The sequence below is a fragment of the Aquarana catesbeiana genome, linkage group LG09, assembly GCF_042186555.1.
Source record: "Aquarana catesbeiana isolate 2022-GZ linkage group LG09, ASM4218655v1, whole genome shotgun sequence".
Taxonomy (NCBI): domain Eukaryota; kingdom Metazoa; phylum Chordata; class Amphibia; order Anura; family Ranidae; genus Aquarana; species Aquarana catesbeiana.
This window is the reverse complement of record NC_133332.1, coordinates 46603335-46620172: the sequence shown is the minus strand read 5'-3', so window position 1 is coordinate 46620172 and position 16838 is coordinate 46603335. Positions and strand designations below refer to the sequence as shown.

Here is a 16838-nt window from a genome sequence, read left to right as displayed (position 1 = left end):
CCTTGATGTCTTCTTAGTGGCACCTTCAAAAATCCTGCCCCAGGGGCAGAGTCCCTGCACAGGGTCTCCTCCAGCAGGACTGGACCCAGGGACTCTGCTGCTCTGCCTCAGGCCCCAGTCTATTTTATTTTCACCACCTTCTGGGCACACCTCCCCAGGGATTGGCTGGAGACCACCCATAAATATTCAGGCTGCTTACTCTGTTCTTCCTCCCGCTATAATTCTAGAGTCCTCTGTTTTTCAACCTTTTTTTAGTCAAGGCACCCTTTAAAATTATGCACAATCTGCTGGCACCCCAATGTAAACAGCTAAACTAATAGTTTTACATAATGCAGCCACATCCACACATGTAGGACACCCAATGTTAGAGGTGATTTATTCTTCCAAAGCAAACACACCTTTGCACACTGGTATTCCAATGTTTTTCTTCTCCCTCAGTTTTTCTCTTTCACTCAGCTAGTGTAACCCCAGTGCTGATGGAGAGGGGCAAACAAAGATGTTGTGCAGGGGCCCAACGCCCCCCTTATCAACCAATGACATCATAGGTTGTTAGGACGCCAGCAGCTAGAAGGTTGTAATGGTGCACAATGAAAACATGTGGCTTTGTGTAACTTAAAGGCAGTCTTGATCCCTCCGCTGGCTTGCATACTATTTTTTGACAATAGGTATTTTGCCAAGGCACCCCTGAAGCAACCCGAAGGCACTCTGGTAGAAAAAGGCCGCTCTAGAATACAGGGGGAAGTAATTAGAGCAGCAGCCTGTGATACACTGAGCAGACCTAAACAATCAACCTCCGCTGCAGAGGAGCTAAACTAAATTTACCTAGCAGCCTACTCTTCACTGGGAGGGTGCTACAATAGTAAGGTATAAGATAATTCATACATTTATTCAAGCTACATTTATGTGATCTTTTAACCAAGTTCTATAACACACAGTCACATTTCAGTTTATTGTTGTCAGATCAATGACAGGTGATTCCTCTTGGTTTTCCATTGTTCTTTGCGCATTTCTCTTTGCCTTAACAAATTAATAGTTTGGCCAAGCCTCCTTTCACTGCTGGAGTTTGTGTGGTATGGGGGAAGTGGTACATACCATGTGTTAAAAAAAACCCCATAACGTTCATCATAGAAAGATGGTTTTACAAAATTACTTCCTAGATAAGCAATTGTTCAACTCCAAATCCTGGGACCATTATGTCTATGTGTTGACTGACCCTTCAACTCTTCCCCTATCCATAAAACAGCCATAAACCTAAGAGGTACTAGTAGAGGGGTGCATTGCTGGGCACAGATTTTATTGTCATTACTTGAGCCCAAAAAAAAATAAGGGGATCGTGTGCCCCTGAAATGCATTGGATGTCTTGTGCCCTGCTTGTTGTAACCAGTTAAACAAAAAAGACTTTGGACTCCTGGGGATTTTTCATTTGGGGCTCTTTTTGACCTACTACAGCCATAAACCTAGCCTAATACTTTCACACCAAAATCTTTGTGACAAAACAAACCTACATTGTAATATATAGACAACAATAAATGTTGTGTTAACAATACAATTAAAAATTGACATCCCTGAGACATAACACTCCATCTTACGACCTGCAGCCAAGTCTGGTCATGGTTTATCTCTCACTTCACCAGAGCCAGAGATAAAGCAGAACTTTGCAACATTGGTGTCTGATGCAATGCAGTGCAATCTGAAAGTTAACGGTTAACCCGAAACCAAGAGGTGCTGAAAAGAATGCTTGATCATCCAGTATGCACATCTATAGGATGGCACATTTGGTCAGATGTTCTATAGGAGAACACGCAATAGGGTTGGTTTACTAAAGGCAAAAAGACAGTGCACTTTGCAAAGTGCAGTTTCTCCAAGGTTTAGTAAATGAGGTAAAGCTTCGCTTTGCAGAGAATACCCAATCATGTGCAAAGCAAATAAAAATAAAAAACTGCATTTTTGCTTGCACATGATTGGATGATGGAAGTCAGCAGAGCTTCTGCTCATTTACTAAGCTCTGGAGCAACTGCACTTTGCAAAGTGCACAGTCTTTTTGCCTTGAATAAATCAACCCCAGAGTGTTGACTTAGCTCAATAATTTCATCAACAGAACTACAGAACTCCCCCAACCAGTGGCGGCTAGGGGCGCCGCCCCCTTTTTCACGCTACCCCCTCTATGTAGAATGGATAGATTCATGCATGAATCTATCCATGGCCACTGTAGCCACCCCCTATTAATGCACCCAGCCCCTTTTCGGACACCGGACGCCTGAATTACAGCAGTGTTTTTCTTTGTTTTTTTTTTGAAGGACCTGCTAGGCGAGAGTGCTACCCACTACACCACTGTGCCACCCGATTAGAGCCAAGGGCTCTAATAGGTTTCCAAAAGGGTGGACTCGGAGCGCAGAGCATTGTGCTCACCCAGGTATGTTAGAAAAGCGAATAAATATTCGCTTTTCTAACACTGAACCGCCTCTCAGCCAATCAGGAGGCATGGGTCTAATACCCGTCACCTGATTGGCTGAAGATACAGTCGCTCTGATTGGATGCCTAGCAGGAAGGAAGAAGAGACAAATGGAAGACACAGGAGCCGCTGTCTGACCCGCTGCTCATCCCACCATCCCACAGCTTGCCGCCTGACCCCCTGCTCATCCCACCTTCCCACAGCTCGCCACCGTCACCCGCTGCCTGACAGCCCCACCAAGATGGGGTAAGTGGCGGGCAGTCAGCGAGTGGGCGGGCAGTCACAGTGGCTGTATTTGATGGGCACAGTGGCTGCATTTGATGGGCACAGTGGCTGCATTTGATGACACAGTGGCTGCATTTGATGGGCACAGTGGCTGCATTTGATGGGCACAGTGGCTGCATTTGATGGGCACAGTGGCTGCATTTGATGGCACAGTGGCTGCAATTGATGGGCACAGTGGCTGCATTTGATGGGCACAGTGGCTGCATTTGATGGCACAGTGGCTGCATTTGATGGCACAGTGTCTGCATTTGATGGGCACAGTGTCTGCATTTGATGGGCACAGTGTCTGCATTTGATGGGCACAGTGTCTGCATTTGATGGGCACAGTGTCTGCATTTGATGGGCACAGTGGCTGCATTTGATGGCACAGTGGCTGCATTTGATGGGCACAGTGTCTGCATTTGATGGGCACAGTGTCTGCATTTGATGGGCACAGTGGGGCTGCAATTGATAGGTTTTTGAGCACCAGCCGCCATTGCCCCCAACTATTCATTAAAATAGGACATTGATACAGTTTGCTATCCTATCCCCTTCCCTACTGATGCTGGAAAGCCTTTAGACATGCAGGCTTGAGCATTGCTGTAAACACTGAGGATACATTAATCCACAGTACCTGCAGCTACAGAGGTCAGTGAGGAACTATTTTAAAGCTCATGAACTGCTTGATAAGACTAAGCAGTTTTATACATTTTCCTTGCAGGTGATTGGGTATTCTTTGCAAAGTGAAGCTTTACCTCATTTACTAAGCTCTGGAGCAACTTTACTTGCAGAGTGCAACTGCATCTATTTTCCTTTAGTAAATCAACCCCTATGTAAGTAATGTACTTGAATGTCCATTTGCTGGTCACAGATTCACGTTGGAGCTGCCATACACAAAAGTTGTCTATGAATAATAGTCAGGAAGACATTTGCCTGCCCTCTGTAAAATTTTACAATTACTTTTGGTCTTGGTGACAATAGTCTCCAGGTCAAAGAGAGAGGATGAATTAACCTAGCCGAGACACAGACAGCAATAACAACTCCACAGGATGTATAATTCTAGTCTTTCTCTACTCCATTTTACAGTAAAGAGTAAAAGTTTGGGTTATACCCCAAAGTAACTTGTCACTTAGCCTACGAACAGAAGCAACACTTATTAGTTCTGTGCTTTTCATCAGTGGGGGGTAAAGTATTGGGGTATTTTTTCACCTTAAAGGCCAACTCCACTTTTGTGGAAAAAAAATATAGCAAATTAAAAAAAAAAATTATAGCATATACAATTACTAAACAAGCCATGCTGTAATTTAATGTTAATAAAAATGATATTTCTTTTTCATTCTGCAACGCTGTAATTTTCTGTAAAATGTATTGCCATATTGCAAATTTAAAAGCGTTCTGTACACAGTTTGTGTTCTGGATGCCCCCAAAAATGTAATTTCCTCCTTGTGTGATTGGTTATTCATTTCCCAAGAGGTTTGCACTAAGATACAACTCAGATTTTAGGCATAGAAGTAGAATAGAAGTCTCATTTTTTTTGGTGCGATACTCCCTAAAGGTTCATTACTTCTAAAGGGTTGCAGACCCTGCAGCTGTTCTCATCAGAATGGAGAATGCACCAGGTGATTACTATGAACCAGACCTTCTCACTCAGAATCAGTGTGCACAGGACATGGTCAAACAAACAGCTAAGCAAGGGATTAATAAAAGGGGGGCGTAGAACAATATTTTTCCATTATTTGTAATATTTTAGAGTTTGTTTGATTAGATTGCTATTATTGTGTTTGCATATATATTTTATATACTGTATGTATATTTTACAAACTTGCTATTTTGAGTTCATAGGTGCCAAACAAATTTTCACCAGAAAAAGCCAAGCAACTAGCATTTTCTGAAGGAGCACCCTAACCTCCTTTTTTATGAGATGTAGATCCCTAAAAGCTGCATGCTTAGAAAAAAAAAACAAGGAAGTATTTATAATCAGAAGAGCAGATTAGAGTGATTATTTGCTAAGGGAATGTTTGTACGGTTGCCTAGAAAGAAATTGTGTTTGTTTTAAACATTTAAACAGTTCATACCATAGAAACACAGATGCGCTCCAGATTTTTTTTGCATGCGTGTTTTTGATGCGTTCCAGTGCGTTTTTGATGCGTTTTTGGCGCGTTTTTGATGCAATCCAGTGCATTCCCCCCCCCCCTTTTTTTTTCCTTAAATAAGAACATGGGTGTTTCAGAGCATTTTAGGTGCATTCTGGTGCGTTCCCATGAGTTTTTCAACCCCAGAGTGTTGCTCAAGCTTTTAAGAATACTCTGTTCTTTGTCAGGAATGATGTCAAGCTTTATCTCAGTATGCAATCGTGATTGGACGTGAAAAGACAATCAGCTCTTTCTCAGGTGTCTGGACGGATCCAAAAGAAGCCCACTAATACAGTGTATGATCACTTCCCCGTCTAAAAACCACCAGCTCTGTCATGTTATCTTATGTCTAGGGATGATCAGAATTAAGATATTTCCCCAAAATTTCAGGGGAAAGCAGAGGTTTTCTGCAGAATGTGGCTATTTTGGCAAAATGTATATTAGTAAAATGGAAAGGTAAAGAGGTTGATTTTCTAAGCAAAATAGGCAAGGGAATCCCCAGAGCTCAGTTAACGTGGTGAAATTTTACTTTGCAAAGAATACCCAATCATGTGCAAGGAAAATAAAAAACAGCACATTTGCTTACACATGATTGGATGATAGAAGTTAGCCTCACCTCATTTACTAAGCTCTGGGGTGAATACCCTTGCAAAGTGCTACTTCCCTTGAAAAGTGAACAGTCTATTGGCCTTTAGTAAATCAATCCCAAAGTGTTGTTTAGTTTTTCAAGGTACGTTTAGGGGGGGATTTACTACAACTGGAAAGTGCAAAATCTAATGCAGCTGTGCATGGTAGCCAATCAGCTTGTTCTATTAAGCTTTGACAATAAAACCTGGAAGCTGATTGGCTTATATGTAGAGCTGCACTAAATTTTTCACAGTAAATCAACCCCATAGGGCTAAAGAACTCCTTCCTATTATCCTTGACTTGCAGTGGCGGCCTGTCCATTAGGGGCGCCCAGGCGCCGCCCCCTCTCTCCTCGCCACCCCCCTCCATGCAATGGATAGATTCATGCATAGCTTGAATCTATCCATTGCCGCCGCGGCCGCCCCCTATTAATGCGTCCGGCCACTTTCAGGTCACCTGTCGCATCAATTAGAGCGGCCAGGTTTTTTTGTGAAGCACTTGATTAGAGCCAGAGGCTCTAACAGGCTTCAAAATAGAGTGAGATTGGGTTGCAGAGAGTGTGCTCCGATCCCACCACAAATTATTTCCACAAATTAATATTTGCTGTTGCAACACTGATCCTCCTCCTGGCCAATCAGGTAGCGGGTCTGATACCCATCACCCTATTGACTGAAAGGACAGACGCTCCTATTGGACGCCTAGGAGGAGGGGAGGAGATGGCAGAAGCGAGGAGTAGAAGAACCCATGCATGGATGCCCGGTCACCACCGCTGCTCCTCAGATGCCCGATCCCCACTGCTGCTCCTTGGATACACGATCCCCACTGCTCCTCGGACGTCTAGATGGGATAAGTGTCGGTGGACCCACCAGCCGCCACTGTTGACCTGTTCTAGTGCCAAAAAATGGCCCCTTGTTATGCCTAGTACACACGATGAGAATAACGGACAAATGATCGTCTGTTTATTTTTTTTGCATGCTAGTCTCATATCGAAAACCAATAGGTTACTAAAGTTACGAAAATTCTCGTACAATAGAATACAACTTCAGAAGTGATGTAATGTGTTTTTATTGTATTGTAATGTATTCTTTCGTTTCATAGCATGCGTAGTCTTGGTCACACGATTTTTTTCATACAGATACTATACTAATTACACGAAAATTGTTCGCTCTGTTATCGTATGAAAAAAATTTTGGTGCTTCTCCCTTTGGATAATTTCGCATGAACTGCCATGATCGACTCTTGAAAGCTGTGTACTAATGAATAGATTATCGTACGATCGCTCCGATGGCGGTATTTTTCATCAAATTTTTTCATTGTGTGCACTAGGCATTAGTCTTTATATGCAATTTATTTGTTTATTTATGCAAAATTTTATTTGCAATTTTTCACGCATGTAAAACAAAAAAAGACAGACAGTAAAAAAGAAAATTGGGAAAAAGGATTTAAACAAACCAGTAAGGCTAAGTTTAGACTTACGTCTAAACCAATCGGCCTCTTAAAAGTAATCCATATTTGTATCGCTTTTCAGAGGCGTTTGACAGGCAGTGAGGAGGTGATAAGGCGCCTCCTGGCCGCCTGTTTCAACCCTGTAATTTCCGTACCAATGTGCCACAACTGGGTTGGGAGAAATTTCCATTCGCATTCGCTTTCTCATTCGCTTGAATTTTCCATGCTTACTGCCCATTGTGGCTGTGTTCACATCTCTCGAATCGTGGGCAGATTTGCCATGATTCTGCCTGCGATTTGAAAGCGCCGAGGTTTGCATGACAAATTGCAGAAAAGACATCTGACATGCCATTCATCTGAATGGCACCTAAACTCGCGGTGCGATATATTGCGATGATTGTGTTGCGCTGTAAAAATGAAAAGCCTTCACACTACGGTGATGTGTTCAAATTGTCTAATATAAGACCAAAGATATAAAAAATACTGCATGAAGAAAGCAACAACCATAAAATTGTAAAAAATAGTAAAAAATAATCAAAGTGCGATAAAATTGTAAAAAATAATCGAAGTGCGTAATGTGCAATTGCGGTGCGCTGCAATCGCGCTAACCCACAAAAGGATGCCACCAAAAAGTAGCTCCTGAACCTTTTTTTTGGACAACAAGCTTCATGCGATATAGGTTGCCACGATTGCAGTGCGACAATCGCGGCAGAACCGCCCACAATTTTAGATGCAATTCTAATAAACGGCATCTCAAATGTGCTTTGTGCGATTTGTCATTCACACCTCGGCGCTTTGAAATCGTGGGCAGAATCGCGGCAAATCTGACCGCGATTCAAAACGCAGAGATGTGAATGCAGCCTAAATGAGACAGGAGAGATTGTTTTTGCTGTGGGAATGAAACAAAGCATGTAAACACCCCGTCTGCTGTCTTTGCAGCTTACTGAGGTGGTTGGGGGTGCTAAAAACAGGACTCAACCGCAAGTCTAAATGAGCCCTTAAATACACAAAAGAAAAAAAGAGAAAAAAAACAACACAAATACAAAGCACACTAAATAGAGTAAACCAAACTACTCTAAATACAGCAAAAAAAAAAAAAAAAAATCATCATAATGAAATAAAAAAAGAGAAGATTGTTTTCATCTTTAAATCAAATTAGCCGACAGCAAAAAAATGTGTGAGTTCACAGTGAAATCAATTCAGCCAACACTTCTCTACATCTAATGCCCCGTACACACGGTCGGATTTTCCGCCGGAAAATGTGTGATAGGACCTTGTTGTCGGAAATCCCGACCGTGTGTGGGCTCCATCACACATTTTCCATCGGATTTTCCGACACACAAAGTTTGAGAGCAGGATATAAAATTTTCCGACAACAAAATCCGTTGTCGGAATTTCCGATCGTGTGTACACAAATCTGACGCACAAAGTGCCACGCATGCTCAGAATAAATAAAGAGATGAAAGCTATTGGCTACTGCCCCGTTTATAGTCCCGACGTAGGTGTTTTACGTCACTGCGTTCAGAATGATCGGATTTTCCAACAACTTTGTGTGACCGTGTGTATGCAAGACAAATTTGAGCCAACATCCGTCGGAAAAAATCCTAGGATTTTGTTGTCGGAATGTCCGATCATTGTCTGACCGTGTGTACGGGGCATTACACTACCATTTGGCTGGCTCTTTTTGAAAGACAAAAGGGTTGATTTGCTAAAGGCAAGTAGGTTGTTTACTTTGGAAGGGAATTCCCCCCACTGCTTAGGGAATGCGGGGAAATTCCACTTTGCAAAGAACTCCCAATCACATGCTTGGAAAATAATAAAAACGGCATTTTTCCTTGGACGGGATTGGATGATGGAAGTCAGCAAAGCTTCATCTAATTCACTAAACTCTGGGGCAAATTCCCTTGCAAAGGGAACAGGCTATTTGCCTTTAGTAAATCAGCCCTCAAAGTGTGAAATCGGCAGGGGTCATTGAAAAACAGCAGAGGGGCAGTCAGAGAAATATTTATAACTCTGTTGGGGTGATTTACTAAAACTGGAGAGTGCACAATCTGGTGCAGCTGTGCATGGCAGCCAATCAGCTTCCAGCTTCAGCTTGTTCCATTACGTTTTGACAATAAAACCTGGAAGCTGATTGGTTTCTATGTAGAGGATGCACCAGATTTTGCACTCTCCAGTTTCGGTAAATCAACCCCAATTACTTACTTGCTAAGCTGCCCAGTAGAAGCAGCAGCATCATCTTGCCGGGAGTTTGGGGACTTCTCTTGCCTGTCCTCTTCTGCAGTCCCGTCTATTAGTGAGGGGCCGGCTCCTGTGTAGTAATAAGAGGGTGTTGTTGGGCACATGGACTTTGGGAGGAGAGGATGAGGTGAATTCCTGTAAATGGTGAAATAAACAGCAGGCTTTCACAACAGGTGTTTGCAGAAGGGAGGAGGTGTCTTGCCGAGAATATTCCCTCGGCGGATAAGTTCCCCCCCCTGTACTGCGCAGGCGCAGCGCCTGCGCAGTACATACTACTCTCAGCCGCCGGAGATAGCCGAAGCTCAAATGCTTCAATCAGCTGTACACGGCGCCTGCGCTCTGGGTCCAGGTTCCTTCCCCACCATCCAAGTGGACCTAGAGGGGGAATCTAAAAGTGCCGAGCGCAGCGAGGCCGTGCCCGAAGCGTGGCGAGCGAAGCGAGCCCGCAAGGGGCCCTCTTACAGGCGCCGTGTACAGCTGATTTTCAGCTGTTCTGCTTCGGCTATTTCCGCCGATACCTACTGCGCAGGCGCAGTAGAGAGGGAACTTATACGCCGAGCGGAACTTTCTCGGCAGAACAGGAGGGACAGAGAGGGGATTACACAATCCAACAAAGACATGAAAACAGGAAAAATCCTGAATTTGCAATGTAGTACTCTCGGGACATCGCTGCTGATTTTCAGGGAAAGTCCAACTTTTTGAAGTAATGTTCTGTAAAATCCCCTTTCCTGCAGATCCCATTGGATTCCTGGAATTCATTTTTGTTTTCCTTTCTGTTCAAGTTAATAATATAGAGCATAATTAACCAATTGCCCACACGGCACTTTTATCCATAGGTCCTAACTGTCCCTGATTTCGAGGGACTGTCCCTGATTTGGAGCAATTTCCCTCTGTCCCTCTTTCTCCCTCATTTGTCCCTCATTTTGGTCTGATCTATATAGTTGCAGGGCTTTTTTTCTCTGAGAATAGGTGCAGGAAACCCCCCCCCCTGTCTGAATCACCCCTTGTCTCTGCCCCTACCCACCCCTGACCACAGTTCCACCGCCTACCCAAATACTAGTACTGCCCCTTTTAGAGAATACAGAACCAAGTATCATTTTGTGGTGCTAAATCATTTGTATGAAACATGTTAATGATAAAAAGAAAAGCAGGAAAATAGATCCCCTGCAGCCAGGAACAATAGAATCCCAGCAATAGATCCCCACACAACAATAGACTCCCCCAGCAACAATGGACTCCACCCCAACAACAATAGATTCCCTGCAGCAACAGTGAACTACCCACAACAAAATATCACACCCAGTAACAAAATATCCACCCAAGCAACATTAGACCCCCCCAGCAGAAACAACAGATCGCCCAGCAGCCAGCATAAATAGATCTTCCAGAAACCAGTAAAAATAGATCTCTCCCTCAACAGTAGATCCCTTCCAGCAATATAAGACCCCCCACCCCAGCAACAATAGATTCCCCATCAGCAACAATAGACCCTCACATAAAATCAGATCCCCACCGGTGATAATAGATCCCCCAGCAGCCAACATCAATAGACCCTCCAGCACACCCCACACCCCATGCTATTACATACATTCAGTGCTGGAGGTGCCGGAACTGCATTCCCCCGCGTTCCCCCTGAAAAAAAGCCCTGTATAGTTGTATATAAAATGCACCTTTTTATCTTTCAAAAAAGTGCTTCCCAGTGCTAAATCTTTCATCCAAATTCTAAATTGCTGCATTTGTACATTTTAAAAGCCAAGATAGAGGAATAGTAGTGGTTAAAAAAAGTCCTTGTGGATTTAATTAACCTTTTTTTTTTTTTTTTGGTAAATTCTTCTTTAGGGGGGTGTGGCAGGGGGCGTGTTTTATGCCTACATGCGTTTGTTAGTAGGTGTCCCTCATTGCCATCTCAGAATGTTGGGAGGTATGCTTTTACCACTTTCCAGATCAAGCCAATTTTCAGCTTTCAGCGCTGTCACACTTTGAATGACAATTGCGCGGTAATGCAACACTGTAACCATATGACATTTTTATCACTTTTTTTCACAAAAATAGAGTTTTCTTTTGGTAGTATTTATTGTTTGCTAAACAAACGAAAAAAGACCAAAAATTATGAAAAAAAAAAATTGTTTGTTATAACATTTTGCAAACAGGTAATTTTTTTCCTTCACTGGTGGGCACTGATAGGCTGCACTGATGGGCACTGATAAGTGGTACTGATGGGCAGTGATAGGTGGCACTGATGGGTGGCACTGATAGGTGGCACTAATGGGCACTGCTGGGTGGCACTGATGCACTCTGATAGGTGGCACTGATAGGCAGTACTGATAGGTGGCACTGATGGGCTCTGGTAGTTGGCACTGAAGGGCACTGATAGGTGGCACTGATTGGCAGCACTGATAGGTGACACTAATGAGGCACTGATTGGCAGAACTGATGGGCACTGATTGGCAGCGCTGGTGGACACTAATTGGCAGCACTAGTGGGCACTGTTGGGACTGCACTGATAAACAGGACACTGATAATCAGTGCCCTGATTATCAGTGTCGATGCCCCTTTAACGCAAGTCGGTTATCGGCTCGTTTCTTCTCTCCTCACGCTGTCAGTGCGAAGAAAGAAAAAGCCGATAACCGGCTTGCGTTTACTTCTGTGATCAACTGTCTTTGGACACAGCTGATCACGTGGTAAACGGCCACTGTGATTGGCCCTTTACGCCAATCAATGATCATCTGAGTCTGAAGCCATTGCCTCCTGTTGCTGTCAGTCAAATGCTGTGCCAGGCGGGGGTGGGGCCGAGCTGCAGACACAGACAGGGCAGCTCAGTAGCGAGCCCGAAGAGGTGCACTTGCCGAAGAGGAGGAGCCTGAAGCGCCAACGGGGGACCCCAGAAGAGGAAGATCAGAGCTGCTCTGTGCAAAACCCTTACACAGAGCAGGTAAGTATAACATGTTTGTTATTTGCATTAAAAAATTGGCAGAATAATCTCCTTTTTTGGGATATATATAAAAAGATGCAATGTGTAATGGAGTAAATTATTTGCCATGGGTGTAATATTCATTTCATTAACATCTAAAGGGCTAGTTTACACTATCTCTGGCCTTCTGAATAGCGACTTGTGGTGCATTGCTCCTCAGAGGGTGTTTGACAGGTGGTGGGGAGGTGTGGTGTCATCTCTTCACTGCCTGCTTTATCCCCTAAAAGCCCACCCATGTTAAACAGGTGGTACTGCCTACCGAACTTGGTAGGGGATTTATTTCTTGCCACAGAGCAACATGGCCTAGGGGAAGTGGGCAGTAACACACGACTCAACTGTTTGTTTTTAACCCCCCAACTGCAAGTGTGATTGAGCCTGAACATTTTTTCTGTGTGGGTTTCTTTTAAAACCCTCCACACACAATCCCAACATTTAAACTTGTGCCTCACCCATACTGTGCTAAGCAACAGGTTCTTTTAAATGCCTGGTCTCCCCCTGCATATTTTCTCCTTACCTTGTCTTTTTTTTTTTTTTGATTGGTTGGTGTGGGATGATGTCACTCCCATGCATGTGCAGGAGTTCACTCATCTCGGCACAGAGGCACCGCGGCGGAATATAAACTAAGCTACGCATACACAACTCAATGTACATTTTAAAGAAGACTGTGCTCAGACAGACAGCTTTAGCTCAGGAATATTGGTACCATTTACAAATAGAGAAGAGACAGGGACAGCAATAAGAAAAAACTGACAGGTGTTCTAATCCCTTTCTACTTTATCCAAAAATAAATAAAGTTATGTCTTCAGTGATACTTTAACCCCCTTAAGCCGGTGTTTCATCACATATGGCGACCCATCACATTTGGCTACCCGCTGGAGTGCGCATGCGCGACGCCGCCATATGCGTTCCAACAGTTTTAGGACAAAAGAGCACACTAAAACCATCACGGAAGTGATGTTCCGTCGCCGCTATCTTGCTACACCCAGCACTTCTCCATAGTAAGGATACACTGAGAAGAGGGAAAGCGGACATCTTCTTACACCCACCGGAGTCTTGCATTTTACACTTATTTTTAGCAGTAAAGTGAGTTTATCTAATGAAATACAGTACTTACAATTCCGTCTGACTCGTTAGATGTTGAATTTTAAAAGCAGCGTCAAGCCTGCTTAAGTCATAGGTTTGCTAATCTGACAGAAGTTCGCTGCTTTCAAAATTCAACATCTAACCAGTCAGACGTAGTTCTAAGTACTGTATTTCACTATATAAACTCAGTTATTAGTTACAAATAAGTGTAAAATGCAAAACTCCAGTGGGAGCAACAAGATGTCCACTTTCCCCTTCTTAGTGTATCCTTACTTTTGAGAAGTGCAGGGTGTAGTAAGATGGCGGCGACGGAACGTCACTTCCGTTACACATTCTGACGGGTCGCCTAATTTGACGAAACAACAGTGTTGGAATGCATATGCGGCGTCGCGCATGCACACTCTGGCGGGTAGCCAAATGTGATGGGTCGCCATATGTGATGAAACACCGGCACCTCCTGGCCCTTTAAGGGGTTTAGGATGCTGGGAGGCAGGGCGTAGTTGAGGATCATGTGACCGTCGTGATTGGCTGTCACGGCGGTCACATGAACAAAAAGCTCCCGAACGCAAGTAGCGGGACCTTTCCGTTAGACGCTGGTAAGTGTGTCGGGAGCATGCAGGGCACGCTCTCTTGGCACAACAGTATTTATACTAAGGAAAATTTAGAAAAAAAGGGACACTCCTATAGCCACATCCGAATAAATTGTATGTCATAAAAAGAAAAAAGGGGGGTCAACAAGGACACCCTGGGCGGACTTTAGAGGCACAACAAACCTTAGAAAGTTGTCAGGGTGATAACCATAGGACGGGTAATTCTGACAGTATTCCTCATGGTGGCGCCCTTCTGCCTATTTAAGCCTGCTGCTGGTGCATGCTGGTTGCTGGATTATCATCAGCTTCCTGTTTTCCTTGTTCCTGTGTTCCTTGTTCCTGTTGTGATATCTGCTTCCTGTTACTACTCGGCTTGCCTGACTGCTCCAGTATTCCGCCTGCATTGACCCCGGCTTGGACCTGACTATTCTTCGGCTCCGCATTTGTACCTTGATCGTCCTCCTGTGTTTGACCCCCGGCTCGGCTACCTTCTCTGTTCCTGATTATCCTGCTGTACCTCACCTTGGACTGATTCCTGTGCTGAATGACCATTGGCCTGGCTCTGACTCCGCTCCTGGTTGCTCCACGGCTCCATACCTGGAATCCCTCCTTGCACGGTTGCCCTTCAACCTTACCAGCGCACCCCAGCAGCTCCCTGCTATCTGCTACTCAGCAACAGCGATCTGGCAACCCGTGCACCTTTGGGCACCGTACTCCCTGTCTCACTCCCAGGGTTACGCTGCACTTAGCCGCAAGGGGCGCCCCCTCTGCAATTCGGCCTCACATCCAGGACTCTGACAGTATAATCCAGCCATGACTGAGGCCGGCGGAGGTGCGTCCCCAATAGAGACTTTATGCCAACAGGCCACTACCCTTACACGAGTGGTCCAAGTTCTTCAGGAAAGATACCTTCAATTAGCAGGAAAACTCCAACATTTTATGCTACCATCTGCCTTTTTGGATCCTGGTTCCTCCTCCACCAATCTCCCTGCTACAGCCTCTTCAGTACTGACTTTGCCCCCAGAACCGCGGGTACCTACCCCTGAACGTTTCTCTGGAGACTGGCAGAAATTCAGATCCTTCAAGAATGCCTGCCTGTTATATCTGGCTCTGCCACTGAGACTGTCAAAGTTGGCTTTCTTATCTCCCTGCTGACCAATGAACCCCAGGCATGGGCCCACAGGTTATGGGAACAGAAGGACCCAGCCACTAGTTCAGTGGAAACGTTCTTTACGGCCCTGTCGCAATTGTATGAAGACCCCCAGCGTACAGCCACCGCTGAGGCCGCTCTGCATTCTCTTAAACAGAAACGGCGCCCGGTGGAAGACTATACTGTGGACTTCCGCCAGTAGTCTGCCGATACAGACTGGAATGAGGCTGCGTTGAAATACCAGTTTCGCCTGGGGCTTTCTGAATCCCTTAAGGACGAGTTGGTCAGGGTCGGCATCCCTGCTACCCTCGAGGGGCTCATTCAACTATCCATCCAGTTGGATAGATGCCTTCGGGAGCGCCAGGCTGAACGTTCTCAGACTCCCAAGGTGCAGGTACCAGAGATCGGCGCTATGCCTGTTGGTTTGGTGCGATCCGCACTGACTCCTGAGGAAAAACAACGTCGGCGTCAAGCCAATCTCTGTCTCTATTGTGGCCGAAATGGACATTTCCTGAGCAACTGCCCCATAAGGCCCAGCAAGGTACCCAAGAACTCTCCAGTGTACTTCCAGATGTCCGGAACTTCCACTTCTCACCTTATCCTTTCCATCACGCTACAGTTGGCCGACAAGGGGGTTCAGCTTCAGGCCATAGTCGACTCCGGGGCATGCAGTTGTTTCTTGGACTTGGACTTAGCACTAAAGCTCGGTCTGGCCCTACTTCCCAAGAACCGTAGATTGGAAGTTCTCCTGGCTGATGGCACCCTGCCTAGTTCCGGTCCTGTGACACAAGAGACCGCTCCTCTTTTGGTTACTACTCCTGATGGTCATCAGGAATTCATACATTTCGACATTCTAAGCTCACCTATGTTCCCTGTCATCTTGGGTACCCCATGGCTCCAAGCCCACAACCCCCAGATCAACTGGATCAGGAAAGAAATTTCATTCACTTCACCTTATTGCCTACAGCACTGTCTTGCCCCTGAAACCAGTAATGTAGCCAGTTGCCTGTCAGTTCAACCTGTACCTGTCAACAACCAGAGTATTCCACCGGCCTACCAGGAGTTTGCAGATGTCTTTGACAAGAAAAAGGCTGATGTCCTGCCACCACACCGGTCATCCGATTGTCCAATTGAATTACTCCCAGGAGCCGAAATCCCATTCGGTCACATATTCCCCCTCTCGGAGATGGAACTAGGAACATTGCGACAATACATTGATGAAAACCTGGAGAAAGGCTTCATCCGTTCCTCCTCTTCTCCTGCTGGAGCCGGAATCTTTTTTGTCGAAAAAAGGGACAAATCCCTAAGACCATGTGTGGATTACAGGGAGCTCAATAAAATCACTATAAAAAAACGTTACCCTCTTCCTCTAGTTCCGGAACTTTTCCAGAGACTCCGTACTGCCCGAATATTTACTAAGCTTGACCTTCGAGGAGCCTACAATCTCGTTCGCATCCGAGAGGGTGACGAATGGAAGACAGCATTTAGAACTCGCTTTGGACATTTCGAGTACTTAGTGATGCCATTTGGATTGTGCAACGCCCCGGCCACATTCCAACATTTCGTAAACGATATCTTTGGAGAATTTCTGGATTACTTCGTCATCATCTACCTGGATGATATCCTGATATTTTCAACCACCCTGGAGCTCCATCGTACACATGTAAGGACAGTTCTGCACACTCTACATAAGCACAAACTCTATGTAAAAGCAGAGAAGTGTGATTTCGAAAAAGAGTCAATACAATTCCTGGGGCTAATTATCTCAACTGGTGGTGTTGCCATGGACCCGCAAAAGGTACAGGCAATCTTGGACTGGCCAACTCCATCGTATAAAAAGGGAGTACAAAGATTTGTGGGGTTTGCAAACTTTTATAGGAGG

At 45.0% G+C, this 16838-nt stretch overlaps 1 protein-coding gene across 1 annotated transcript in view; it reads right to left on the bottom strand.

Annotated features, from left to right (window-relative positions):
• The window catches only part of LOC141107589 (complement factor B-like), an 88338-nt gene extending 79054 nt beyond the window's left edge, over nucleotides 1–9284 (bottom strand). Inside the window, exon 1 of the mRNA XM_073598434.1 lies at nucleotides 9127–9284. Within this exon, the coding sequence (XP_073454535.1) occupies nucleotides 9127–9160 (34 nt within the window). The 5' untranslated portion in view covers nucleotides 9161–9284. The remainder of the gene's footprint in view (nucleotides 1–9126) is intronic.
• Nucleotides 9285–16838: the final 7554 nt, after the last annotated feature.